Source organism: Cotesia typhae, unplaced genomic scaffold (genome assembly GCF_013202065.1).
Source record: "Cotesia typhae breed Kobodo isofemale line unplaced genomic scaffold, CoteBio_Ctyphae contig_50, whole genome shotgun sequence".
Lineage (NCBI taxonomy): Eukaryota > Metazoa > Arthropoda > Insecta > Hymenoptera > Braconidae > Cotesia > Cotesia typhae.
This window is the reverse complement of record NW_027423758.1, coordinates 376,032-404,021: the sequence shown is the minus strand read 5'-3', so window position 1 is coordinate 404,021 and position 27,990 is coordinate 376,032. Positions and strand designations below refer to the sequence as shown.

Sequence of the window (27,990 nt, the reverse complement as noted above, 5' to 3'; positions counted from 1 at the left end):
TTAACAATTTTTTTCAAAAAAAAAAAAAAAAAAAAAAAACTTGGAAATAAAATTTAAAAAAAACAATGAATTTTTTTTCTCACTCAGTAGCACCGACATAAATATTATGACAATTGCGGATTATAAAAAGCTCCAGAAGAAAAAATGTCAAGCTCTTTCTTCAATTTGGTCATAAATTGTTAAAGTTTATTACAACAAGTAATTAATGTGTCGGAATAAAATTTGATTGTTTATATAATAAATGATTAATTAATTTACGAGAGGACACAAGAATTTCTCTTGCCACCAGAGCGCTCGCGGATCTGCTGCAAGTGCTGCAATTGCTGTAGCGAGGGCACATGGGCGGTGCTGGTGCGGGAATTATGCTGGGGCGGAGGTAAGGATTGACGTCTTCTGCGTCTCAATGCTGGACTCAAATTGTACTTGACCTTCGCCTGGACCAACAACTCTTTAAACACTTGAGAGATGTTTACGTTGTCCTTCGCCGATACTTCAACAAATCCATTTTCCCATTCCGTCTCGACTAATTCTCTTGTCCGCTCCGTGTTTACCTGAAACTTAGTCAATTATATTACTTCAGACGGGTCAGACTGACAGTGGACTATTTTATTATTAACTTATTCCAATTACTTTACTACTTTTTTAGTTAAATCACTTTACGGGTGCTTGGAGTTGCGAATCGACATGCTCGAGATAATTTATTTAATTGGGTCACTTAAATAATTGAAGAAATATTGCAAAAAAATTTTTTTTCAGGAATTATTTTACCCTGGTACAGTTAAAAAGTTGCGAAGCTCCAGAAAAAAAAAATTTTTTTTTTCAAAAATTTTTTTTTCAAAAAAATTTGTTTTTTTTTCAAATTTTTTGAAAAATTAATCTCCTTGATTGAAAAAATAAAGATTTTTGAGAAAAAAATTTTTTTTCATTGAAGAAATGAATAAAAATCGAAAAATTGCTCATAATGGTGATTTTTGCAAAAACAAAGAATTTGAAGCTTCGGAACACTATGAAAAAAAAAATCGCAGCGCTTTGAATTTTTCAGGGATTTTAGGGGACACTTGGAGGTTGAAAAATTACCGACTATATCCTTTGTTCATCCATTTTATCCAAAGTTATATCAAGTTATCCAAATATCCTTAATTATGCGAATTTTTGTCGTTTTTTCAGTTAAAGTTTTCAATTCAAAAAAAATTTTTTTGACAAAAGCTATTCACGGTATCTTACAGAGAATATTGTGTAGTTTTAAAAACCGTCCTTCGATTTCCTATACGATCATTATTTCCAGAGTTATTGATTGTCAAAGTGAAAAAGTACTTTTTTGCTTTGACTGACGATAACTCCGCGGCAAATCATCGTACAGGCTTTTTGATTACGTCAAATTGAAGGGCATCAAATTTTCTAAAAAAGCATTTCAGCGAAACAATGGAAAAAAATTTTTTGAAGCCCGTAGAATTTTTTTAAGACGAGAAAAAATTTGGAAAATTTTTTTTTTGTAGTTTTCTTAGGATTTCTCGAGACCCGAACATGATAAAAAATTTTCATGGTCATATCTGAAAACTAGACACTTGGAGCTACAATTTGTTTTTTTTTTTTTGTTTTTGTTTTTTTTTTTTTTTTTTTGCTGTACGATCATTTTCCTCGGAGTTACAGCTCGTTGAAAATTACCCAAAAATTTAGAATTTTTTTTATATATTTTTCATATATACATATATATAAATATAGAAAATATATGAAAAATTGATGTGGGTACTCAAATGAAAGGTCTCGATGAGTGTAACATCGGGATGAGCTTATATCTTTAAAAATCTCAATAGTTCTCAAGATACAAGGTAATTTCTTAATTTTGTATCCAGAGATAATTTTCGAATGCAGCCTAATACAGATTATTGTTTATTGATAACTACCTCTGAGTCACAATCAGTTTCGTTGTCATTCTCCATAACCAAATCAACTTTATTCCCAACAACGACAATGGGCACAGTTCCTTTACTGGCAAGAATCTGGGACCTGAGTGCTTCAACTTCAGCAAATGTACTAGCGTCGTTGACGTCATAAACGAGGACAAAGGCATCCGCAGACCTTATTGACAATTCCCTCATCGCTGGAAAATCATAGGAACCCGAAGTATCAAGTATGTCAAGAGTTAATTGGATTCCCGAGACATTAAAATCCCCACGGTGCATTTCTTCGACAGTGCGTTTGTACTTTGGTGAGAATGTATTGTACAGAAATTGATTAATTATTGCTGATTTTCCGACTTTAGCCGCTCCCATCACGACTATTTTGTGCCGAGCTGGTGCTTCTGACGATTTTTCGTCCGATTCTGACTCCACCAGTCTTTCATTCCTGAAAAAAACCGCACAATTATTTTCTCAAAAATTTTCTTCTCAATTTCCCAAGATTTTGATGAAGAAATACATAATTATTATTATAGCAAGAAGAATAAGAAGAAAAGAACAAAGAAACGCAATGACTAGCTCAATTTGCTTTAATTAATTTAAGAAAACGACCGACGGAGCGCATTACGCACACCGGCGGTCGTAATTAAATCAAAGCTTTACTTCCAGGTGTATGTTCTCCAGCAAGCTTTAATAATTCCTTTTCTAGGGGATAGAGTGCTCTGTACTCTATACTCACTGCTCGCTGTTCAACAAATGATTCAACTTGTCATTACCTTAAAGTAAAATTGTACAATTGTACAAGTATACAAGTGCTAATGCTGCTTTGATCAATTTAAACTTTAGTAATTGTAAAACTAATTTATTTTATCAGTCTGGTAATTTTTACAATTTAACTTTTTTTTTTTTTTTTTTTTTTTTAATTTGGAAAAAAAAATAGATTTACCAGTTGATTGCTTTTGGCAAGTTTTTAAATTATTTATCTGATAATTCGTGTTTTTTTTTATTTATTTTAGATAATTAGAAAAAGGCAAAAGCCCAAATTATTGACAGGGCTTAATATTTTTTATTGAAGTATATAAATTGAAACTTTTTTTTTTGATGAAAAAATAAGAAAAAAAAATTTCATTTGTAAAAAAGTTTTTACCTACTGTACTTACTTAACTATTGATGTTTTTAAAAATATAAGCTCATCCCGATGTTACACTCATCAAGAGCTTTCATTTGAGTACCCACATGCATTTTTAATATATTTTTCATATATACATATATATAAATATATAAAATATATGAAAAATTGATGTGGGTACTCAAATGAAAGGTCTCGATGAGTGTAACATCGGGATATATTTTTTTTTTATTGTAATTTATAAAAGCATATTGAAATTTCACGGGTGACTGATTAATAATTGAGATGCATTAAAATCAGAGAGTTATTTGTTAATGAGAGAATTAACTACGCTTTAAAGTAATTGCAGGTTATGAAACAAAAATACTTTTAACTATTTGGATGAAGGATTTCAATTTAATTAGAGAGTATTGTGAATATTAATTATTCGGTTATTAATGTAGCTGAATGGTTGAAATAATTAAAAACAATTGCAATAATTGTTTTTGTAAAAGGGTTATTGAAAAATGAATAGATTAATTGAATATTTGCATATTGAAAATTTAATTTTTCGTAAAAAAAATTAAATTCCAATTTACATTAAATATTTATTAAAATTTACGATTAAAAATGAAAACTTAAAAATTTTTTACGTGATTCAAAAAGTTTTCTATAATAAATAGAGTTCAAGAAACTAGAAAATAAAAAAAGTCAAGTATATGTTACTAAAAATAGCAAATGCACAATTTATTACTCATTAAATCATTCCGCTAGAAACTTGGAACGTTTCCAGAAAAAGGAATTCATTTTATTCAATAGGTAATTTACAATATGACATTATGAAAACAAATGGAGAGTTATTGTTCGTACTAACAATAACTTTTTTATTGTTAAAAATAACAATATAAACTCATTCATGTCAACATTAAAAAATTTTATCCAATTATTTACTTAAAAAAAAAAAATTAATTCAAATTTCGCGCTTTTTTTAAAGCTTGCTATTTACCCGAAAAAATGGCAGCTGGATTTCGTATCAGCTGTTTTTGCCGGTTTTAGCACTAAAACACTGATTACACCCGAACAAAAAGATTTTTTTTATCAATTTTTTTTTTAATTTGTCCTTTTTATCACTCTCGAGCTGATAAAAAAAGAATTACGTTGATTAATCAAGTTTTTCATAAGATATCGACATTCTTTCAAACTATCTCTCATGTTTTCATTAGTTTTCTTTGTAGTAGGCCAAAACGGTAAAGTTTTTATTATTTTCCGTCACTAAAACATATACTTTAAGTAATTTCATATAACGATCTTTAAAAAGTTGTAAAATTAAAAAGAAAGTTTAAAATTTTCATGGTTATCTTAAAAGCTAGGCTGAAACTTTTATCCGTAAATAAACTTGACAATTCCCTAACTCTCCACTCAGAAGTTTAACAACTTTGTACATCAAGGTCTTCATAATTCTGATCGAATAACCAGACAAAAAAAAAACTCTGTACAAAATTAAAATACAACAAAGCCTTGTTGAAAAAAATAAAAGATATTATTGCGCATTGGCAATAAAAAATTTATTTTTATTGTAATTATTTTTTGTAAAAGTTACGAGTTGGGAGTTTTATAAACACTATGAGTTAGTACCGATGCAATAAAAATTTTTGACTATTAAAAAACATGAATTAATAATTAATGGATTTTATTTAACGGCGCCGGGAATCGAACCCTGGCCTTCTTACGCAGTAAAAAATTTTAAAAACTAAAAGCTATACAACATTTGATTGAAAAGCCCTGGTTAGTTTATATTTTAACATAATTTTCTGGTAAAGTTAAATTTAAAAAAAGCGAGCTTAATTAGACCTTACATTACAATGAAGCATAGAAAAAAAAGTATCTCGAGTTTGTATAAATATTTAAGAATTGAAATAAAATATCGAGAGTGAAAATTAAATTTATGAACGTAATATAAATTAATAAGTGTTAAAGTACACAATAAATAGTATTTTTAAAATAAGTATTTTAAAAACGTTTGTTTTTTTAATAGCCTGCCTTTTCTTCAGAGAAACTGTACATCCTGGTAGAAGTATACTACCGCGCCACCTTCTGGTGATTTCGAACAATAGTCAAGAGTAAAATAGTACAAGTGTAATAAGCTCGGCTGTATTTATTCCTCAAATAAATTTAAACTGTAAGGCTGATCGACGGGTAGAAAATTCGGTCTAACTGCCATCCGAAATATATTAATTATAATTAAACGAAACAATATTGAGGCAAGATTTTCAATAGAGTTCTCCGTGGTGATCATACGAATAGATAGAAACAAAAATCCGGGTAAAAAATGGTGTTTTTCAAAAGTTATCGTGTTTACACCCCGAGTAACTCTTCTTAAAAAAAAAAAAAAAAAAAAAAAAAAAATTAGCTCTATTGAATTATTTACTCTAAATAATTAAATTTAATTTAATTAAACTCTACGGCTCATGAGTGTCACCTCGAGATCCAAACTCCATTAAACCTCTTGTTATTTTTTCTAGAAAAGGTCTCTGCGGTTTGTCGAGCCGGGTAATCCCCAGGTTTTTCAACCCCAAAAGATACGTCGGTAATGATGGCAATCAAGGCTTGTTACACTAGTTTTTATATTTTCTCAAGGTTTATTTTTACTATTTCAGCCTTTTACATCCAACACCGAGCAAACGGCGTATCACCTCATCATCCAGACCCTTTGAGGTAACAAGAAACATCAGTGGTGAAAACCACAGTCGGATTTTATCCACTTAAATCTTTAATCCCTTTAAGATCTTCACTTTTATCTATTGTATGAACACTCTGGATTGATAAATAGATCCACGAGCCGGAGATTCACCTCGTGTGAAAAGAAATAGAGTATGAATAAAAAACTCGAGTGGAGAAAATTTAATGAAAGATGGATTGAAGAAGAATGGTAAAAATAAAGAAAGAAGAAATGGAAGAAGTGTGAGGTAAAAAATGAATTACCTGATACTTCGAGTTGGTCCGTCTTCTTTTTCTTCTTTCAGAGACGAGGATGGCTGAAGACTGAATCTTCTGCGGAATTGATGCCGGCTCTTCATCATTTGCCGTCGCGGTTCTACAATTATGTTCTAAATATCTGAAAATAAAACGGGAAAATATATATATATATTTTTTTTTATTAAATCAAGTGAATGTAAGAAGAGATCAGCCGGAAGAAAAAGTATCCTGTTGCATTGCAAAATGAACTTTTGAGTAAGAAATAAGAAATAGCAGATATAGATTTTTATGTCGGAGTATTCAATGCCGGTGTTGCTTCCTTAAATTTGTGAGGAATAATAGAATATCAATTTTCTTCGGCTCCAGTGATTATTCATGCTAATCGATTTATCAAGAGAGTTTTTATTGCGAATTATTGGAATTTCTGAGGTTACTTTTTTTATTTTATTGTTTTATTTTATTTTTTTTTTTTTTTTAATATCAATATTATTAAAAAAAGAAAAAAAAATGTTGTATCCAGAATAATAGTGAAATTTAGTGTCATTGCAAAGGTCTTGTATTTATTTGTATTTTATTTTATTCTTCAGAGCGGCTTGCTAAAATATTTTACGGAAAATAATAATAAATTATTATTAATGCGCTGCTGGTTACGTCATGTTGATAAACATCTGAATTGTGCAAAACTTTTACCAACATTTGTTGTAAGTAATGAAACACAGTGTATTGTGAATCAAATTTATCTTCATGGTTAAATTTATAATGATTATATTGTTAAATATTACTTGATGTGACATTTAATTATTTGTAAATTTAGAATCACTTGGGTTGTTTATTCGGTTGTAATAATATTGTCGATGATAATAATAATGTTGAATTGTTATAGGATATATTAATGCACTGCTGGGCATATCATGCGGATAAGCGCCCGGATTTTACGAAGCTACTGTCAACGCTTGAAAGGCTGCCGAAAAAAAGATTAGCGCGTAGTCCCTCACATCCTATTCAGATGTCACGTTCCGCGGAATCAATATTCTAATAATACGCTTGAAGGGGCCGGAACTAAAAGGGTGTAAGTGACTAAAGAAACTTGTCTTTTTTTTTTCTATTTTACACCTTTCTAGTTCCAACTCCTTCAACTATAATATTAATTATTTAATTATAATTGATTACGAAATCAGTCAAAGATTAATTAACAAATTGTAAATAACTTGTTAATAATAATTATGAATTATTATTATTATTATTATTATTATTATTATTATTATTATTATTATTATTATTATTAAGTACCTTGACTAAAAATAATGGACGTGATGTTAATTTAAAACGTCTGGCTCGAATTATTACCGAGTATTCAATCAATAGTATTACATGTTATTATTTTAAAGACATTTCGGCATTTATTAAAAATACTTAATCTAATATCTTAACAGATACTCAAATTAAAATAATTAAATGTCTCTTTTTTTATTCACTACATTTTTTTTTTTTTTTTTTTTCGACAAAATAATTTCGCTGAAATGTCAGTTATTATTTTTAAAAATTTTTAATACAATCTCTTTTTTTTATTGGTTAATATTTCTTCTCTGGTAAAAATTCAGCGAAGAAACACAAACTTTGTACTAGTCTGCGCGTGCGCGGCTTTTTTAACATAAAAATGACCATTTTAATTAGGTTTATTATTTATATTTTGAGTATTGTTAACACTGAAGAAAACAATTATCTCAAAGGAAATAATATCAAAGGATTTACCGATAGAGAATTATCAAGTGCACTAGTCAATCACCACTTTTTATTCTTTACTTTCTTCTTTATCAATTTATATATGTATATTTATATATATAACAGACACGTGCATTTTAAAGTTGAATTTAAACTAAATTACCATTATTTAATTGAGTTAATTTTTCGATTGATGTAAATATTAAACAAAATAAATCGATTAATAATTAACTCTCATTTATTCAACACCTTAATTCATTAATTTGATAATTTAATCCACAAAAGTAAGCCCCGATTAAGGAAGATTAATAATTGAAGTCTTAAATTGTCTCAAAATTAATGCTTGCAAAATTAAACTAGAGCTAACAACGCTATTTAAATATGTAAGCGTCCTAAATAAACGTTGCATTTAAAATGGTATCTTCCAGTGAAAATTTAGTGTTGAAATATGAAATTTAAAGTTGCGCTTGCGCAACTTTAATAACTTAGAAATTACCATACAAACACCCATGAAAAAATTATGACTCGTACTCATTTATTGACGCAAATGTCATACGAAATTTAATATTAATGACAGGATAAAATGATTTATTGCTCGAGGAATTTTACCCTAGACTTTCCAGACTCCCTGACGTAAATAATTAATAACTGATGGCTTATTAATATATTGGTATATTTTATTTACACAAAAAAAGACATAATCTCCTTCAATAAAATACGTCTAATTTTTTTTCGGTCGAAGAAACAAAGGGAGAAATATATAAATAGATAAAAATTCTGCGTGGAAGTACGTATACCCACATCAATATAATCTAACAAGTTCACTAAAACCGAGCTTCATAAATAATTAATCACCATAAATTAAACAATGACCTAGTTGTCGCAATCTATTGCTGCGAACTCGTTTCACCGGGAATTTTATACTAAATAAAGTACAGAAATATTTTTTTTTTTAATTTACCCCCTAATTTATGCGTAAATTTTAACTACTCGTAAAAGGTAATGTCAGTGCAATAAAAACTAATTAATTTTAACTTTTTTATTTTTACGATTGCCAACTCAGAGATATAAAAAATAAAGTAATTTATATGTAAATTATTTTTATTTTTGCGATATGTTAATAAAGTTTAAGTGTCTCTACTCCCGAGTGTTTTATGTAGAACTGAATAATTACTGGGTCAAGAGGGTGTTGCGCGTTTTTTACAATCTTTGAATCGTCATTTATCGATGCCAGATAACTCTCCCGACTCTTGACACGTGGTTATATTTCAAAGTTATGGATGGATCCAAGTTCTTAGATGTTAACATACATTCTTAAGATTTTTCTTCTTTTTAACTCGTATTTAAAATTTATAAATTTTTTTTTTGCTGTAATAATAAATTTTTTAATAAAATATTTAATTTTCTTCAATTTTCACAAAATAAAAATGTGTAAAATTTTTTAAATAAAAGCATTTAAAATTTAAATTTTAAAATTAAATATCTCTGAAATTAAATGGTCAAAAATTTTTAAATTTGCTCCAATCGATGCAGAATTATATAAACATTAATCTGCCAAAATTAAAAAAAAAAAAAGAAGCTTTATTAACTGTTAATAAATGATTTTTTTACATCATAGAATTTAATAAATATTTATTAACAGTCAATAAATTATTTATTAAAATATTTAACAACAAAATATTTATTAAATGTTAATAATTATTTGTTAACTATTAATAAATATTTATTAACTATTAATAAATGTACTTTCCTCCCGAAGAAATATTTATTGAATGTTAAAAAATATTTATTCAAATTTAATTAATTAAATAATTATGTTCAAATGAATTATTAGGGGATCAGTCAAATAATTATTAGATGAAAAATATGAAAATATATCATGTAAGCAAACTATTCGTAACGTAATTGGTCAAATATATCGTAAGCATGAAAATATATGCAAATTTTAAATTTAGGCGCGCGTTTGCGCGCGCAAATTTGAATTCTAGTAGTAAAAAATTTCAAACTTTTTTCGGCTCAATTTTTTTTTGTAGCAAGCTAACAAAAGTCAAATTAATTTTTTTTTAATTTTTAAAATTTTAACGATTAATGCCTTATAAATTATTGATTTTAAAATTTTAAGAATTTTTCCGGGTTTTATATTTTAATTTGTGACTCAATTGGAACCAAAGGACTTCCTTGAGGAAAGCACAAATCAAATACGAGTATAAAGATATAATATTTCAAAGTTTTGAGATGTTAACGTGTATTCAATAAAAATATATTCGCGCCCTCTTATCTCAAGAGATTGTTCGGATTAATCGGATTCTAAAGGATTTATCTATTGTCAGAAAATAGAAATCATTGAATTCAAATTTCTTTTGAATAACGATAACAATAATATCAATAATATTGACGATAAAAAAGTGATATTAAATTTCAATTTCCATTTACCTAAACAAATAATATTTTTCAATATCCTTTCATCGCCAATTTAATAAAAACATTGAAACGCGTACCGAAAAATTTGATATCAAATCTTTTCAGTCGGTTCGCTGTTGACGTGTAGCAATTTGCACTTTAATTACAGCCCGCCCGATTGTTGAAAAACGTAAACTAATATTAAAAATAAAAATAAAAAAAAAAAAAAATGGAAATGTTAAAAAAAGGCTTGTCAAGTTCAGTGTATTAAATTACACCCGAGGTATAAAACACTGGAATAAATAAACCCACTTTTCTCCCCTGACTATCATTATTCTTGAGGTAAAAGAAAAAAAAAATAAATAAAATTGTATACGTCGATAATATTTTTCGAGAGCCCGAACACCTACCGCTGAAAAAGTAACAAAATTACCTTGTTTTTTCGACAAGACAAACTATTCGACCCTTGTCATTTTTATTAGCCCGCCCTCTCTTGTTTCTACTGATAAAACTTTCATGCTTTGTTTTACACACCCTTACCCTCATGATCAACCATTACTGATTAAACTTATCAGCAATTACAACTTACTAATCAAGTTATTTACATTTTTATCTTTCGCTCCTAAAATCAGACAAAAGTTGCTTACGACTGAACGCCATCTAGCGGATTTTTACTTTAAGTAAATTTACTATCTAAGCATTAGCTGATTGCTATTTTTTTTTACACTAATTGATCATTTGCAGCAAATAAAAATTTTATTTCCTTTTTTTAGGCGTAAAAAAAGTGAATTTAGCTTAAAAATTTATTTTTTTAAAGATTTTGCATAATTGATGTCTAATACACAACTATAATAATTTTTTAATCAAAAATGGCTGACTAATGCCACTCTAAATGTTTTTTCGGCTCTTATATAATCATTTTATTTTCAAAATTCTTTACATAATTTTTTTTATGCTTAAAAAAAGATGAATTTCGCTTAAAAATATATTATTGTGAAGTTTTGGTGAAATTGAAGCTTATTAAAGAATTATAATAATTTTTTTGTCCGAAATGGCGGACTACCGCCACTTGAAAATTTTTTTTGGATTGTTACATGATAATTTTACAATAAAAAATCTTTGAATAATATTTTTTATGCTTAAAAAAAGTGAATTTAGCTAGAAAGGTGATTTTTTTTAAGTTTTGGTGTAATTAAAGTCTATTACAGAGCTGTAATAATTTTTTAATCCAAAATGGCTGCCTACCGCCACTTGAAATATTTTTTGAATTGTTATACGATAATTTTACAATAAAAAATCTTTGAATAATTTTTTTTAAGTTTAAAAAAAGTGAATTAAGCTAAAAAAATTAATTTTATGTTGAAAAAAATTTTTTTTAATAACATTATTAAAAAAAAAATGAAATTTTCTTTATAAATAAAATGAAAGTAATTAGTTTCGTTAGAATAGAAAGCATCTTGACAAACTTAACGCTTTTCCAGGCAATTTTTTAAGGTCACTGCCGACATTCTAACTTTAGCACCAAAATACCTTGTGATTATTTTCCACCACAACAATTTTCTCATTTCTTATATTTTCTGCATCCCCACAGTGATTTAAAACCCGCAGCTTCAATAAACGATGACCTCGGTGCTAACGCGTTAGAATTCTTGAAATAACTCCGGCGGATCAGTTTAATAAAACAGCACTTTAACGCAACAGGTGACATATAATCCGTTATAGATCGAAATATACATATAATGTACAATATGTGTGAAGTTATCTCTAGCGGTGAGTATATATGTGCTAACGAAACCGATTTCAGTGGTCTAATAGTGGTCTAGATTCAACCGCGATATAATTAATTCCAAATAAGCGGGTTTATTAGACACAACTGGATCAATAGTCCGTAAAATTCGTTCTATGCGGGTGGTTGTCTCTTTTTAACCGAGACGTAGAACTAATCAAAAAAAAATTCCGAAAAAATATTAATCTACGTTAAAATTTTATTAATTAATTTAAAAATTAATTTTAAGATGCATAAAAAAATTATTTCTACGTAATATTTTTTTATAGACATTTTTTACACTCAAAAAATACTTGGAATTACTTGAAACAAAGTTTTTCTGATAATTTTTTGAATTTAAAAGTTGGCAACGCGGGAAATGACGTACATAGATGGCGCGTCGGTAAGCGCGTGAAATTTGAAATTCAAAAGGTGCCATTATTCAAAAATATTTGAAAAAATTGTTTCTTTATTAAATTTTAAACTGACGTTGAATAATTTTAATTTTTTAAATAAAAAATAAAGTTTTTTGTATTATTTTCTACTCAGGGGATATTTATTTTGTGGGTATTTTGTTCGGAAACCATCATGAAACCATTTTTACATAACCTACAAACCATAATCTTGTTATTTCCCCGATTAATCTCGAAATGTAATAATCGCATAAGTTACAAAAATAGATTTGTGGAAAATCCGTAAATTTAACTCGACAGCTAAATCGAAAAAATAAAATTTACAGGACGGTAACATTTATAAACGGAAATTGAGTTTCTTCCTCGTTTCTATTTTGTTTTCCACTTTATCATTTTTCGCTGTTCACTTTTCGCTCTGTCAATATCCAGTTAGTGATGTAACATCACGTAGAAAATATAATAGGAAATTGTTGTTTGTAGTAAATCGCTTTCTTAATAACAAAACTTGTTGTATTACCTCTTCAAAAGCTCTTTAGATTTATTTACATTGAGTAAGGAAAAATTTAACGACCCAGTCTCTGAGTCAAGACTTTTAATTCCAGTGTTTTGCTGTAGGTGGCCTTGTATAACCTCAACTTGTGTTTTATATAATATTATTATACTTCTTACTTTAACTCGTAACTTGTAGGGAGACCCACAGGTCTACTTACTACAATTTCCAGATAAGAGTTATAATTTATCGATTTTATCTCCTGCTTTTGATAAAATTTTAATCCAGGCTACTCATTTGCCGTTCTTAATTACTTTACACACTTTTAATAAAAGTCTGATAAGTATTTTATACCTTTTATTTTTCACCGACGCTGAATTTGAATAACTAACTAGTTCTTTACTTCGTTCCACTCAATTCGCTTTTAACACTTTTTTTTTTTTTTTTTTTTTTTTTTTTAGTTAGTTAGGAAGCGTCTCGTTTGTTGCTGGGAATTTTTGTGGGGTAAAATAAAATTTCAATGTACTGAAAAATTTAATTTGAATAATTGATTAATTTTTACACTGTTATTCAAGGAAAAATTTAAAAGTGGAGCTTTATTTCAACGTGTTACCTTAAAATTACAAATGGCTGACTTGTTACCGCTTGGAAAGTTTTATTGAGTTTTACACAAAGAATTTTTAATAAATCTTATTTGAGTAATATTTTTCAAGTACAATGACAATGAATTAAGCTTATAAACCTAATTATTTAAGATTTTAATTGAATTTAAAGTGTAAATAACAACTATAAACTTTTGATTAAAAATGGCCGACTTACTACGAAATTTTTAAATGTTTTGATTTTAACCTATTACAGAATAAATTTTAATAATAATTAAATGAAAAAATAAATTATTTTAAAGTTTGTAATAGTGAAAATAAACTTTTAACATTTTTATTAACACTCACTAAAAAAAAATTAGTCAATTCGAAATGGCTGACGCGAAAAGTAACAACCATTGATGTAAATATGAATCGCGCTTAAAAATGGCCGACTTGCTACCACTTGGCATTACTTTTTAATTGTCCCGTGAAAGATTTACATTAAAAAATGTTACAATAATTTTTTTAACGCTCAATAAAAGTGAATTAACATAAAAATACCCTATTCAACTCGTTTTGTTTAAAAAAAACCCATTAAAAAAGCCTGAGACTGTGTTTATAAATTATGAGGTTAGAACGAGCGGTAATAAAATCAGATAAAAGCAAACTTAATAGTTAAAAAGCGCCAGGAATTGAATTTAAATGAATGAAAGCATAAAATGGGAACAATACAACACTCCTTTAAAATTCAAATCTACAAAATAAAAAGCATCGACGTATTACCTCGATAATATCGGAGTTATAAAGCTCACAAAGCTAAAGTCCGCGGATCGAAGCTTATATGGGACTTCCAGAAGACATTAAAGTGTCCATTAATTCTTATAAAACGTCTGGCGATAACTCAGGCTCCTGTATAACCGGCAATAAGTCCTGGATAAGTTAATGGCCGCGTCTCTGCATACAGACATTAGAGGTTATACGGAAAAAGATAAAAAAAAATATGCGAACCGAATGACCATCGATCCAAATGTTTACTTGGCACGTTTGCCTCTTGCAATATATCTATAATACATGTAATATAGTCAAAACTAGAGCAACGACCGAATATAAGAAGAGCAAACCCGAATAGAAGTTGGCCGGGAAAACTAGTCGCCGCGGATCCTCAGTTATCAGGATCGCTCCGATTTCCAAGACAGGAAATGACGACCTCGATCTACTTTTGTTTAAGCGGCATTACCCGAGAAAAACCAGTAAGTATTTTATTTATTTTTTCCGACCATTTGACCGCTCTGTCTTGTATTTTTTCCGAACATTATCGCGTTCTTTATTGCCGAGGGAGATCTTGTTTCTGCTCGGTAGGACGCACTCCGCACTACCGGGGATCCTATTAATTAAAAGGATGCCTCAAGTGCGAAAAAAAATTTATTTACAAAACCGTAACTCTTTCATTTCTCTAATTAAAAATTTTTATACACAAATCTTTTGTGTCATTCTGTTTTTATCAAAGAATAATTGTGATTTATATAAAAATAAAATACAAGATCTTTATCATTAATTCAAACTCCACAAAATAGAGTTTTTTTAATATTATAGAAGATTGAAAAAAAAAAATATGGAAATTTTGCGTGTCATAATCAAAGCTTATCGCTCGGATTTCCTTCTTTCAATCTTTGTTAAGTATTATCTACGGAAACGTTAAACCAAACATCAGTTTCGAGATAAGATATTGTTTTTTTTGTAGAATATAAGGTAACATTAAGAAATGTTTTTTAATTTAAGTGTAAAGGATAAAATATTTTTTTTAAATGTCATTTTTTGACAAAATATAATTTTAGAAAATTAAATTACACTAAATTTTACTAAAAAACGCGATTTTATAATTTGCAAAATTTTTCTTATGCTCTTAATAATATAGATTATTAAATAAATTAATATTATTGAAGAATTTTAATGAAGCAAATAAATTTTTTATTGAAAAAAAATTTATTTTTAAATTAAAGTAAAAACTTTTTCGTCCAAAAGTACAAAGTTTTATTGAATTAAGAAATAATACTCAAAAGTCAATAAGTATATATTCAACTGAAGAACATCGATGTTCTTGGCTTCAGAATATTTATTTTTTTATAAATTAAAATCAACGGAAAAAATACCCACAGTGGGGCTCGAACCCTGCTCGGACCGGACCGAGTACAATCATACAAGTCGCTCAGCCATTGCACGCCTCGCGAAAGAGTACTCTATTTATCGATATGTTAGTAGTATTTGATTTTGTCGGCATTCTAAAGGCGGCGTTGCGGTCTAATCGTCTAAAGCCAAATAAAATATCTCTTGCGTTGATAAATTTAATTTCATTCAACAAAACACTATTATTAAATTGAAATAAAAAAATAAAAAATATCGATTGAAAAATAATTTTACTTTATTTAATTATTGTAAATTTTCCAATCAAAATTTTCTAAATCAAGACCAAAATATTCTTCAATCTTTTGGTTGTCTTCCGATAAATGTTTTTAAATAAAAAATATAGTACTTGACTCACTTGAGATTTTTGAGTTCATTTCTTCAGAAGTAAACTTCTGGAAATTCACAATTATTGCCAAATTTAGTTTCAAAATTTTTACTAAAAATTGAAAAAGAAAGCTCTAAAGATTGATGTAATGATTTGAGATAAAAATCAATTATTTTATGGTAAAAAATTATTTTATAAGTAAATTATAACTCACGACTAACTCAATTTTAGCTTAAAGCTTCACTTCTTATTCTGAGATAATAATAATAAAAATTTCCCCTCAAATTACCTCGCAGTAAAATAAGTAAAGTGTAAAACCAGCAAAAGATTTACCATCGTAAAAAAAAAGTCACGGCCACCTGTGAATTTAAATCATTGTTATTTAACCGAAAAAAGTAAAAGGTAAATTTTTTACTGCCGAATCCTCGGAATCTACGGAACGCTTTATCATAATAAAGCTCGAGATTAAGAGGAAAAAGAAAACTACTGAAGATCGATAATTCAACAAGCGATAAGATTAGATAGGATTGACAAATTCACATGAAAGTTTATGCCACTGAAAAGTAACTTTAATTCAGAGCTTCTGTTGGGCTTTCATCAGTCCAATAAATCTACTCGACAGTAATCTCATTTACATTTCCTAATCCTCTATGTCGCGGGGCGACTTCCTCAAACAATAAATTTTTTTCTCCCATCTGTTTCTATTTTTCATTCTTCCGGCATTGTTACAGCTACTTTCTTACTTTATTTATTTCTTCTCTTCATTATTGTTATTATATTATACTACTCGCTTTTTTAATGATTTATTTCTTCATTTTTTTTATTTATTATTTTTCTGTGTTTTTTTTTTTGCTGCTACAAAACCAGAGACAAAAAAAGAGTAATTAGGAAATAGAATCTCTCTTGAGTAATCGAAAGGATGACTCTTTTGTTCATCAAACCCTAATTTGTTTCTTTGTTATTAAATATTTCTTTCTTGTTTTTTTTTTTTTTTTTTTTTCTATTAATATAAACTATCATAATTGCCAGTTATATAAATTGCTGTAATTTATTATTAAATGACAATTAAAATTAATACTAACTGCAGTAAATATTATTAAGACAAATTCAACAATAGACAAAATAATTAAAAAGTTGTTTAAAAACAAAAAAAGAAAGATTTTAGCGTTGAAACAAAATTTTCCTGATAATTTTTTGAATTTAAAGGTTGGCAGCGCGGGAAATGACGTACATAGATGGCGCACCGGTAAGCGCGCGAAATTTAAAATCCTAAAGGCGGTATTATTTAAAAATATTTAAAAAAAGAGTTTCTTTATTAAATTTCAAACGAATATTTTTAATTTTTGAATTAAAGGACAAAGTTTCCTTCATTTAAAAAAAAAAAGAACTTAAATTATAAGACGTGACGTTGAAAAAATTATCGGAATTAACGTTTAATTTATGCCGACAGTTTGCGATCAGTGAAATGAATAATTAATGAGCTGAAATTATTACTACCATTATTTAAACATAAAAACTGTTAATTTCTATTGAAAAAAATTTTTCACACAAGACTTGAATTTCTTAGTCACTTACCTTTGAATCTAAAAGATAAAAGAACATTGTCTGGTATTAGTTCAAGTTGACAGCTACGGAAATTCATGTATCTTTATCACAAGGCCACGGTATCGAAGGTAAGGTAAAATTTTAAAGCTCTTCTATTATCACAAAATTGATTTATTAAAGCATTGAAATTATAAATTCTATTTATAAACTCCTGAGATATTTATTATTCAAAAGGGAAAAAAAAAATAAAAATAATAGCGGTAGTAATATTTTCGTAGAATTTATCGAACAAAGTCAAGACACTTTAAAATAAAAAATAACAAAGAACAAGTGTTGGTTATGTAAGAGTCAGTGGAGTAGCAGTTGTTATGAGAACAAGCCGAGCAGTCGAGGGAAAAGGAAGTTGGAAGTTGTTGGCACGACACGTTTCCACTTTTTCACCTATCACCTCTTGCTTTTCTTCTCTTTTTTTATTTTTTATTATTTATTCCGTTGCTTAGTCAAACTTTTTATCTTCTAAATTGCCGTGGAAAAATTCTCAAGGATATACAGGTCCACTTGCGATAACGAATCCTTGTAAAATGCTCGTATATATTTATTTGGTAACGTCTCCACCTTGCATTCAATATAATAAACTTCCTTTTTACTTTTTATTCCTTTTCTTCTTATGAATCTTTAAATAAATATCTTCAATTTTTAATCAAGGAAAAATCTTTTCATTTTATTTTTCTCACAATTTTCAGATGGCTCATTAATTATTCATTTCATTGATCGAATCCTATCGGCATAAATTAAAAGTTAATTCCACTAATTTTTTCAATGTCACATCCAGTAATTTAATTTATTCTTTTTTTTTTTTTTTTTTTTTTTTTTAAGTAAAAAAACTGTATTTTAATTAAAAAATTTAAATTATTTCTAGTAAGTTTAAAATTTAATAAAGAAACTCTTTTTATTCAATATCTTTTAATAATACCGCTTATTGGATTTCAAATTTCGCGCGCTTACCGATGCGCCATCTATGTACGTCATTTCCCGCGTTGCCAACTTTGAAATACGAAAAATTATCAAAAAAACTTTATTTTAACGCTAAAATCTTGCCTAATCATTTTTTTTCATTAAAAAAAAAATATTTATAATAATTTCTTGAATTTTTTAGATTTTTTTTTAATAAAAAAAATTCTTAAAAAAAAAAAAAAAATTCTCAGTACTTGTAAAAAAATCAAATAAATTTTCCCATCGATAAATTCTCAGCAAAACACAAGTTTCGGCTGAGTAAATCTGAGAAAAACGTGTCCAAAGGGACGCGATAACAACACTCGTCGATTAGGGAGTAAATGGCACGTCTTTTATTTTCTCAATCCGAAACTCTTTCTATTTAATTCCACTCTTACTTTTATTTATTTCCCCTTTACCTTAACCTTCTCTCGACGCTTGGATCCAGTTCACGCTTTGAATTTACCGCGATAAAATTGCAGGATCACAAGTTCGTCAAAGGAATTTTTCAACTAAAAATATTATTAGATCTTCTTTATAAAAAAGTATTCGAAGAAAATTAGCGGTAGGCAATAATGAGATGCTTAAAATGTCTAATTAACACAGCGGCGGACGCGCTGTAAAGTAACACCAACAATGTGTTAAATTAACAAAAGTCACGTGCCACGGGTTAGCTATTTGTTAAAAATAAATAAATTCCTGAGACTTGGAAAGTTGTAACTGTCCTAAAATAATTGAAAATAATTGAAAAATGAAAATTTATTTAAATAAAGTTAACCATTACAAAGTAAGAAGAGCAGCGATGATTGATTTACCAAATAATTCATTGGATAGTTGTGTTACTTAGTTTATTATTCTTTTAAAATAATAAATAAATTTATTTTATTAATGCAAACCACTCGCTAGTGGAATCTTCACATCAACTACTACTTATTTGTTGCTAATTAATTATTTATTTAACATTATTAAATTATTTAGATTTATTCCTGCGGGCCGCTGATTAATAATTATTTGGTGATCTAAGTACACCATTTGGTTTATGGCTCGCGTTTGCTTGCAATTAATTATTTTCTCAGTCTGTCAAAACACCTAAACAATCGGCAAAATCGACAATTCGTTTGTTACTGATAACATTTTTTAAAAATGAACAAACTGTTCTGAAAATTTAGCGCGTAAAAGGTAAAAAAATACTCCAAAGCCGGTAGTACATGACCTCAAGGCGTGTCGAACAACCTGACAATCTACGAGCGTATTTATATATAATGCATATTTGTTTAAACAAGTCCGTATGCATACAACATTCTACCGTGGGTGCACCGCTTTGATTCGCGAAAGCACGAAATCTGTGTTGGAAATTAATGATTGCTGTGGTGCCGCATGTCTATAATAAATTTTATAAAAAATCATTGTTCACTTTAAGAAAATATTCCAATAATTCCTCTTCTGTGGAAATTAATTTCAAATTAGAATTTTACTAATTACATTTAAAAAAAAAAAATTTTTTTTAAATAAAAAAAAAATTCTAACTAAAAATAATCCCGATCGTATTAATTCAGTTTGCAAATAACAGGCAATTGAATGCATCCAATTCGCGTAATAACACGCTTGCAACTTTCCGTACCTCTATACCCCTGTTCCAACAATTCGCGTATAAATTTCTCACCTATTAAAATTATTCAAGCTTAAATTTCCATAAAAATTCAAGCAAAAAAAAAAAAAGAATTTTTTTTTTTACTCACCCCAAATAAAAACTTTAGCGGGAATTTTTCAATGTCTGACCGAACTGGACTTGTACTACTACTTGTACTCGATCACTTGAATTAATTAACCCACCACTTTTTGATTAATTAGATGCTAATCAATTCCTTTCGGAAGAATATTTGTTTTCGTTTGCGGAAAAACACCGCGCTGTTGACCGCTTAAACTTTCAACCCCGACTACGTTGGACGCAAAAGAGAGAGCATGTTGAGAGACGAGCTAGCTCTGTCCGGTGCCCCCGATCAAGCCGGGATGGTGGTTAGTATCCTCAATCAAACGCATGCGCGGTTAAAATAAATTACTAGTGTGTATAGTAGTAAGCGCAGTGGCTATATTAGATGATAGAGAAGGACTACACTTTACTTTGTCGACAAACGATTCCTATCCTGCGAATACTATTATATGTATAACATACAATATATAACATATGACGCAGTTCATATGTGATTTACGCTAGTTTATATTTTAGCGCCTTTTGTTTATTTCTTCTTCAATTTCTTCTTCTTAAATAAAATATAATATAATAAAATATAATATTTGGTGATAAAGTGCAAGGACTTGAAGTTGGACTTTTTTTTTATTTATTAATCTAACAGTTCAAAGGTCAATTTCAAATCCCGTTTAAAAATATTAATTAAAAATAATTTAAATAGAAATTCTGAAAAAAAAATATTTTTTTCAATTTTTTTCATTAACGATAACTCACGAACGAATCAACCGATTTTTACCGGCTTGGTCGCAATCGACGTAGTTTCTTTCTATTAATATCTGATTAATTTTTAGAATTAATTGATAAAGCCGTTTAAAAGTTATTCCAAAAAAATCACATGTGAAAAAAATTTTTTTTTAGTTTTTTAAAAATTTCTCAAAATCTACTGGTTCAAATCGGTCCAAATTCCCTTTAAAATCTAAGTTTGGTCAAGATCTTTCGAATGGTATCAATCGCGATAAAATTGGTCAAGCCGTTCAAAAGTTATGAGCGGTTATTGTAGATAGATAATGAGAAATTTAAATTATTGAAAAAATTTATTGGTGTACGCCGGACTCGAACCCGGTCCAATGCTTTGGTAAGCAAAGGCTGGATCTGATAGGCTACTGCGCGCTTTGTTAATAGTTTAAATATCATTATAATTACAAAATATTAATTCTTTATATTTAATTAAAGATTAATATCGTATTAAACAGTATAATTATCAAAATTATCAGCAATATTATGTAAAAATTGGAGTATTTTATTATATATATTTTTTTTAATTCATTATAAAAAGTGCAAGGGACTTAAAAAAAAGAAAGGAGAAAATTTGTAATTCTATATTTCAGCAGAGTGTTTGTGGGAAGAGAATATGAGGTAAAAGAAGAGGGGAAGAGAAATATCTGTATATCATATCCGATGGTAGTTATGATATAGTGTAGAGTTGAGTTAAAGGTTCACCTATGCTAAAACTAGTTCGCGGGCGAACCAGGTTGACGTATGTTTACTTTATGGCTAATTTCTCGATAAAGTTATCGACATTCTTACACGATATATTTTCAGAGATATTATTATTGTAATTAATAGTAAATATTTTTTTAATTTTTAATATTAATTTTTTCAAGCAAATAATTTTTTTTTATCAAAAAAAAAAATTTTTTCCTGCCAAAAAAATAATTTTTTTTCTACAAATTAATTTTATAATTTATTTGTTAAAAAATTCTAAAAATTGCATTATAAAAGTTAATTTCACTTGCATTAAATTAATTAATTTTATTTAATTAATTATATTAATATAAATAACTAATTATTTTTTTTACGTTTATTTCTTCACAGATTTTTAACAGTATAATAATCCCGGTTTATAATTCATTATTATTATTATTAAAAATTTATTTTCAATGTAAACATTAAGCACGCTACTAAATGTCAAAGATCAAAAAAGTAGAGGCCATTAAAAAATATAAAAATAAAAGTTTTAAACATAATAATAAAATTTTTTTTTCCGACTATCTCAGTCGTTACTCTCCTCGGAGTTTATACACTGTCCCGAAAAGTTATAATCGATTTAGTGACATCCAACAAAAGTTTATCTATCTCAGACTCGTTGTCGGGTGATGCGACTACTGAAGCCTTTCGTCCTCAAGTTTGACGAGATGAGATCAAGTAGTACTAAGTTTCTCAATGAGTAAAGAGCCGTGAGTTCTCTGAATATTTCAAAGTCAAGCAAAAGTTTCCGATAAACAAACTGTAAATTTAATTTATAGGCTTATTTTAAGAAGAATATTTAAAAAAAAATTTTTTTTTTTTTTTATTTATTTACAATATTTAAAATCATTAAAATCCTTTAATTTAAATATTTTTAAATTTTCCCGCGTTTAAGATTTCAAATTTCGCGCGCTAATTGACGCGCCATTTATGTACGTCATATCCCGTATTGCCAACATAAAGGCGCGAAAACTTTGTTTTAACGATGAATTCTTGAAAAATTGCGTTTTAAACGGATAAATTAATAAAAAATACGGAATTATAATTAAAAAATTGACCTTTATAATAATTTTAAGTACTGTAAATTTTTTTTTTATACTATTACAAAATTTTCTTTTCTGGCTACGAGTAAAATGCTCTGAATGGACTCATTTGAGTGGGCGATCTGCTCGGCTGAGAGTAAAACATAATAATAACAATGAAAAGAGATAATATAAGAAATGGAAGCGTAGAAGCCGTTGCGGTACTGCAGGTGATCCACCTCAAATGAAATTTCTTATTGACATAGGAAGTATTGAAGTATTGAATAGAAAAAAAAAAAATAAAAAAATTGATTTGAAACTTAAATAATATTTTGTGGGTAGGAATAAAGTTTAGTTTTTTTTTGCGACGTAAATCCAAAAGTATAAAAGCCGATTGCATATAGAAAAAATTTAAGTCAATTGAATATTATTCTGAGTGTCTTTCTAAGCTCGTTGAGAGCTTAAAATTTTTTTTCTGCTTTTAAAGGTATGTTAGCATTGAATATCTTAAATTTTATGGCGGATAAGATAGAAAAAGGCCATTAGGGATTTTTTTTTTTTTAGTCAATGGAGAATTTTGTTGGATCCAAAATTAAAAAAAAAAAAAAAAAAAAAATTGAATGAATAATTCGAGCTACGAAAGAAGAAATAAATTTTATTGTATGGATTTAAATGCCACCTCTTGAGTTATTAAAAAAAAAAATTCAATATTTTTCTTTTTAATATATCGTTCTTTAACGTGCAATCAACGGCAATATTTAATATCGGCTGCGATAAATCAACCTGAGACGATATTAAACAGCCAATTTATAACTCAAGAGAATTTTATTTAATTTAGCTCATGCAAACTCTTAACATTTTTCATGATTTCTCTTAAAGAAGAGCATCTAAAGTTATATTCCAAGCTCTCATTCTCCCCCAACAAAGACTCCTTTTCCTCTATTTAACTAACTCTAGACTCCAGAGCGAACTGTTTAAATTGCACAGAGAGGAAATGAAATAAAAAAATTATAAATAAAGCGCTAGAGCTGGAAGTTAAAAATTACTCGGTAGAGAAGAAACGAAAGAAGAAATATAGCAAACCATACTCGCTGTTCTGTCCTTTGCTAGCTCCTCGGGGCTACTTGGTTAATTATCTCCGAATGTATACAACGGATTTAACATTATTTATATTACTTTTGAATAAATTCAAAATTTTGCCCGCGCTATCTATTTAATTAATGGTGTAATGTTGCTTTATTATTTATTACAGTTTTTTTTTCGCTTTCTTTATCTTAAGAAACTTTTTTTAAGCCGTAACATTCTTATCTTACACAACTTTAGAACTTTCTAGCTTGTTCTTAAACAAAAACATCGAAATTATTTGAAATATTTCATTAAAAAACTAAATTATTTTTTTGTAGCTTCGAAAGTATCAGAAATTTAATTCTGCCTAAAATTTGTCTAAAATTTATTGCAATTTTATCTAAGAACCAATTATTTACAATTAGACCGTCATTTCGTGGATTTTTGCTAAAATGGCGCTTAGAATTGGTGGGAAAATTTGAAATTTAAAATTAAAACATTGATATCTTTTTTAAAAATTCCGTCAATGTTTTTAATTTTTTTTTTTTTTTACAGTTTTAAAAGTATATAAATTATCATTGTACAAAAAATTACTTCAAAAATCCTTCTAAGTTCTTTATAATAAAGATTTTTAGCCTAAAATTGTTAAGTTCTAGTCACTAATCGCCATTTTGTATTTAAAACTATGTTTGCTAAAATGGCGCTTAAAAACGGCGGTAAATTTGAATTAAAAAAAAAAATTCAAACGATTAATAGTGAGAAAGTATTTTTGAAAATTTTCTTCAATTACACAATTGTGCATCGGAGTGTAGTTTTTTAAAAAAAAAAAAAAAAAAAAAAGTACATTCTACCCTGGCCTACATACTGAAGTACGTCTATCAGTTTGAGTTTATGTGAGTTAGTTAGATTGGTTATTCTAGAGTGGAACCACAATCTCATGATAGAACACTAGTATTGGAGGAGTGCTCATGAGATTGGTGATCGTATTCCGCTCCTTATACATTGTACTGCTTCAACTCCTATTCCAGCGGTGTAACCATAACATAACACTCTACATGTGTTGTAGTACATACACATCATCAACTGATACCAACTACGCACACACAATATACTAACGAGTGCTTCGAACGTGTTACGTATCTCGTATCTACGTAACGATAATAATTTACGTATGTAAGCACACAAGAGAGCTTGCAAATTATGAAACGTATGATTAATTGGATTATGCGTTGAGACACTGAAAATTACAGCTAGCAAACTAGTTTAAATTACTTTAATTAGTTCAGAACATATTTGAAACGAAATTTTTACGAATTAAAAAAAAGTACAAATAATATTTCATTTATTTGAAAGCTCTCTACGCTAACTAAAAGCATGTGAATTTACTTTGACATGGAAAATATTGTCCCTCGGAAAATATTTTTTTTTTTGGGTAAAAGTAAGCTAGTTTACTCCGAAAAAGCACCGTTCATTAACGGCTGTCGAAAGGATACGCAGATATATGTTACGTGACGCTTGAATATTTATTGTACAGTAGTATAGTAAGGTGTCAATTAAACGGGTATGCAACAGTTGCGACAAACGTTCAATTTTAATCAGAGCCGTTGACCCTTTGTTGTATACGATGCTACATACCCGCAAGCGTTTACGTCAAAGCCAAAGCTTGTTTTTTTATGTATTTGGATCAGAACCGAGGATCATATTTCATACCGGGTTTGCTTAACCTAAAATAATAAAATTCTGTCTGCTGAATAGATTCAGGTCATACCGCAATTATTTTTAGTTATAATTACAATTTTATATTTAGGCTAAAAGTTTGATTTTGAGCACTTTAAGTCACTTTTTCTACTGCGCATGCGCGTGGATTGTTCCATGGCTTCCAAAAGAAGTTTATACTGCGCTTGCACGTAAATTGGTCTTTAGGGACCAGATATAATTTTACTGTGCATAAACAAACTGTTCCGTAGGTTCCAAAAGTCTTTTGCGCATGCGCATAAATTGTTCCATAAGTTCCCAACGTAATTTTACTGCGCATGCGCACAGATTGTTCTATAAGATCCAAATGTGACATAAATTGTTTTGGGAACCATAAGTTCCCAATGTATTCGGACTACGCGTGCGCGGAAATTGTTCCACCGATAAATACCTCACTACTATCATTTTTTTCAAACTTTTAAGAGAAAATTCAAGCCAATAATGTAATAAATTGTCTAAATAAATATTTAAAGAATTAAAAAGTAAAAAAATCAAATTTTAATTAATTTAAAACAAGTTAGAAGGTATTTTTTAGTTCTCACCTCGTATTTCTCCTCCATAAATAAATTTCGCATCTGTGACACGAATCCTATTCTCTGCGGCCACTTGATAGATGTACGGGTACATTTGTCATATCAAACAATCGGAGTCTCCACAATTGCGAGGGTGACGCTGAATATCAAATAGCCTTTGAATTTTCGGTGAGTCCTCAGGCTCTTCTCTCTGTTTGTCTTGCTTTATGTCACCTTCCGACGCAGACCAAACCTTACTTTATTTTATTTACCTAGAAAATTTTATAAACTAGTATTCTTCTTTTATATTTAATTCAAAATATCAAGGACACTTTACTCACCTTGAGCAATTGATTTTTATAAAAAAAAAATTTTTGATTTTTGGTTTTGCGCTTATTCCTTTCAAGTCTTCAATTCAAATTTGCAAAACCACTTTGGATAAAAAACTGCTCATATTACGCAACATTTCATTCACTTTTTATCAACCCTTCGATCAAAACGTTCCACGTAAAAGCTTTTTTTTTTTTTTTGTTTAAGTTCCATTTTCCAACTTTCTTTTTCATGCAAGCACAAAAATGTTCCAGAGAGATAAAATATATGTGAAAAAATAATTTCAATAAATTCTCTACTGTTAACGGTACATTAAATAGACAAACAATTTATACGCTCGACATTTCCATGCATGCAGTCCATTTAAACCTCTTTAAATATTCCAACTGTTATTATATAACCAACAACCGGACGAGGAAACTATTTTAGTTACAAAATACATTATTATTTTGTAAATGTATAATTACAGCGATGGAAAAAAACATTTAAAATAAAAATGTTAAGAATTAAGAAGACAATAGGAGACTTTTAGAACTTGAGATAATTTCTGAGCTTATTGCAAACGCGATCCGATGATTATCCCCAGGACTTTTAGCTCTTAGCTCCGTTTCTTCTTGCCAGTGCTGCTTCTTTTCTTATTCTTGTCATTATTCTTAGTGTTTTTGTTTGTTATCTTCGAATACTCGGTACAGGAGGGCTGGTAATAGCAGCTTGGCACGCTGGCGTAGGATATGACTTGGGAAAAACGGACCACTCTTCTGAAATTAACAAAATTTACAGTCTTTGTTTATAATTAACGTTTTACGCACTCAGGAGATTGGAAAAATTTTTATGTGAAATTTTATACACGGAAAAAATGGAAAAATTAAAAAAATTATTTTTAAATTAATTATTATCATGACAAAAAAATTTTATTTAGAAAATTTTTAGAAAAAAATATTTAAAAAATTTTGAATAAATAAATTATAGTAAAAAAAATTTATTTAAATAATTTTTTAGATCTAAATTTCTTGAGAAAAATAAAAAAATTATTAATTTTTTGTTAATTTTATTTAAAAAAAAAAAAAATTTATGAAATTTTATAAATTTTTTTATTAATAAATAAGACAAAAAAAATTTATCTGAAAAGTTATAAATGCAATTTTATTTTTTTACTGATTTTTAAATCTAGTTCATTTTTTTTTTTTTTAATTATTAATTTTTTTTGTTTATTTTAATTTCATATAAAAATTTACAAAATTTTATCAAGATATTTAAAACAAAATAATTTTATCAAATTTTAATAGTAAAATACTGAAAATATACTTGTAAAATTTAAGCTGAGGTTTAAAAATATTTCATTTTTTTCAACAATTAAATTACAAGTTAAAAAAATTTTTAAATGTCAGCTAATTTAATATTGTATATATTTAAAAATATCAATATAAAAAAATTAAAATAAAAATAGATTTTATAAAAATTCCAAGTGCGTATAACCCTTGAGGTCATGTCCCAAGACTTATCAATGAATAGTTTGTTAATGAATAAAAGATGAGGATTTACTTGGAGTGACGACGAAGAGGCAAGAGGCTTAAAATCCTCACGATTGTGCGCTCGAGACCCTGGATTATCCACCTGATACACTCGGCCATTCCATTTCTTTCCAGAGAAAAAGTAAATTCCCCTTTTTTTTTTACCCGATAAATT

General features: G+C 28.1%; 1 protein-coding gene across 5 annotated transcripts; it reads right to left on the bottom strand.

The window, feature by feature from the left end:
* Positions 1-21: 21 nt before the first annotated feature.
* On the bottom strand, positions 22-27,990 carry LOC141531622 (ras-related protein Rap-1). 5 transcript variants are annotated; one of them, XM_074249529.1, is made up of 6 exons: positions 27,847-27,990; positions 26,316-27,062; positions 26,005-26,246; positions 5,989-6,121; positions 1,905-2,346; positions 23-557 (listed from the first exon to the last, which is right to left on the bottom strand). In XM_074249529.1, the coding sequence occupies exons 4-6, from the start codon at positions 6,084-6,086 to the stop codon at positions 255-257; spliced, it is 843 nt and encodes a 280-aa protein (XP_074105630.1). In that variant the 5' UTR covers positions 6,087-6,121; positions 26,005-26,246; positions 26,316-27,062; positions 27,847-27,990; the 3' UTR covers positions 23-254. The 5 variants fall into 5 exon arrangements, with proteins under 5 accessions (XP_074105633.1, XP_074105630.1, XP_074105629.1 ...); XM_074249528.1 differs by having other exon boundaries at positions 26,005-27,062; XM_074249532.1 differs by lacking the exons at positions 26,005-26,246; positions 26,316-27,062; positions 27,847-27,990 and adding an exon at positions 20,143-20,515 and having other exon boundaries at positions 22-551.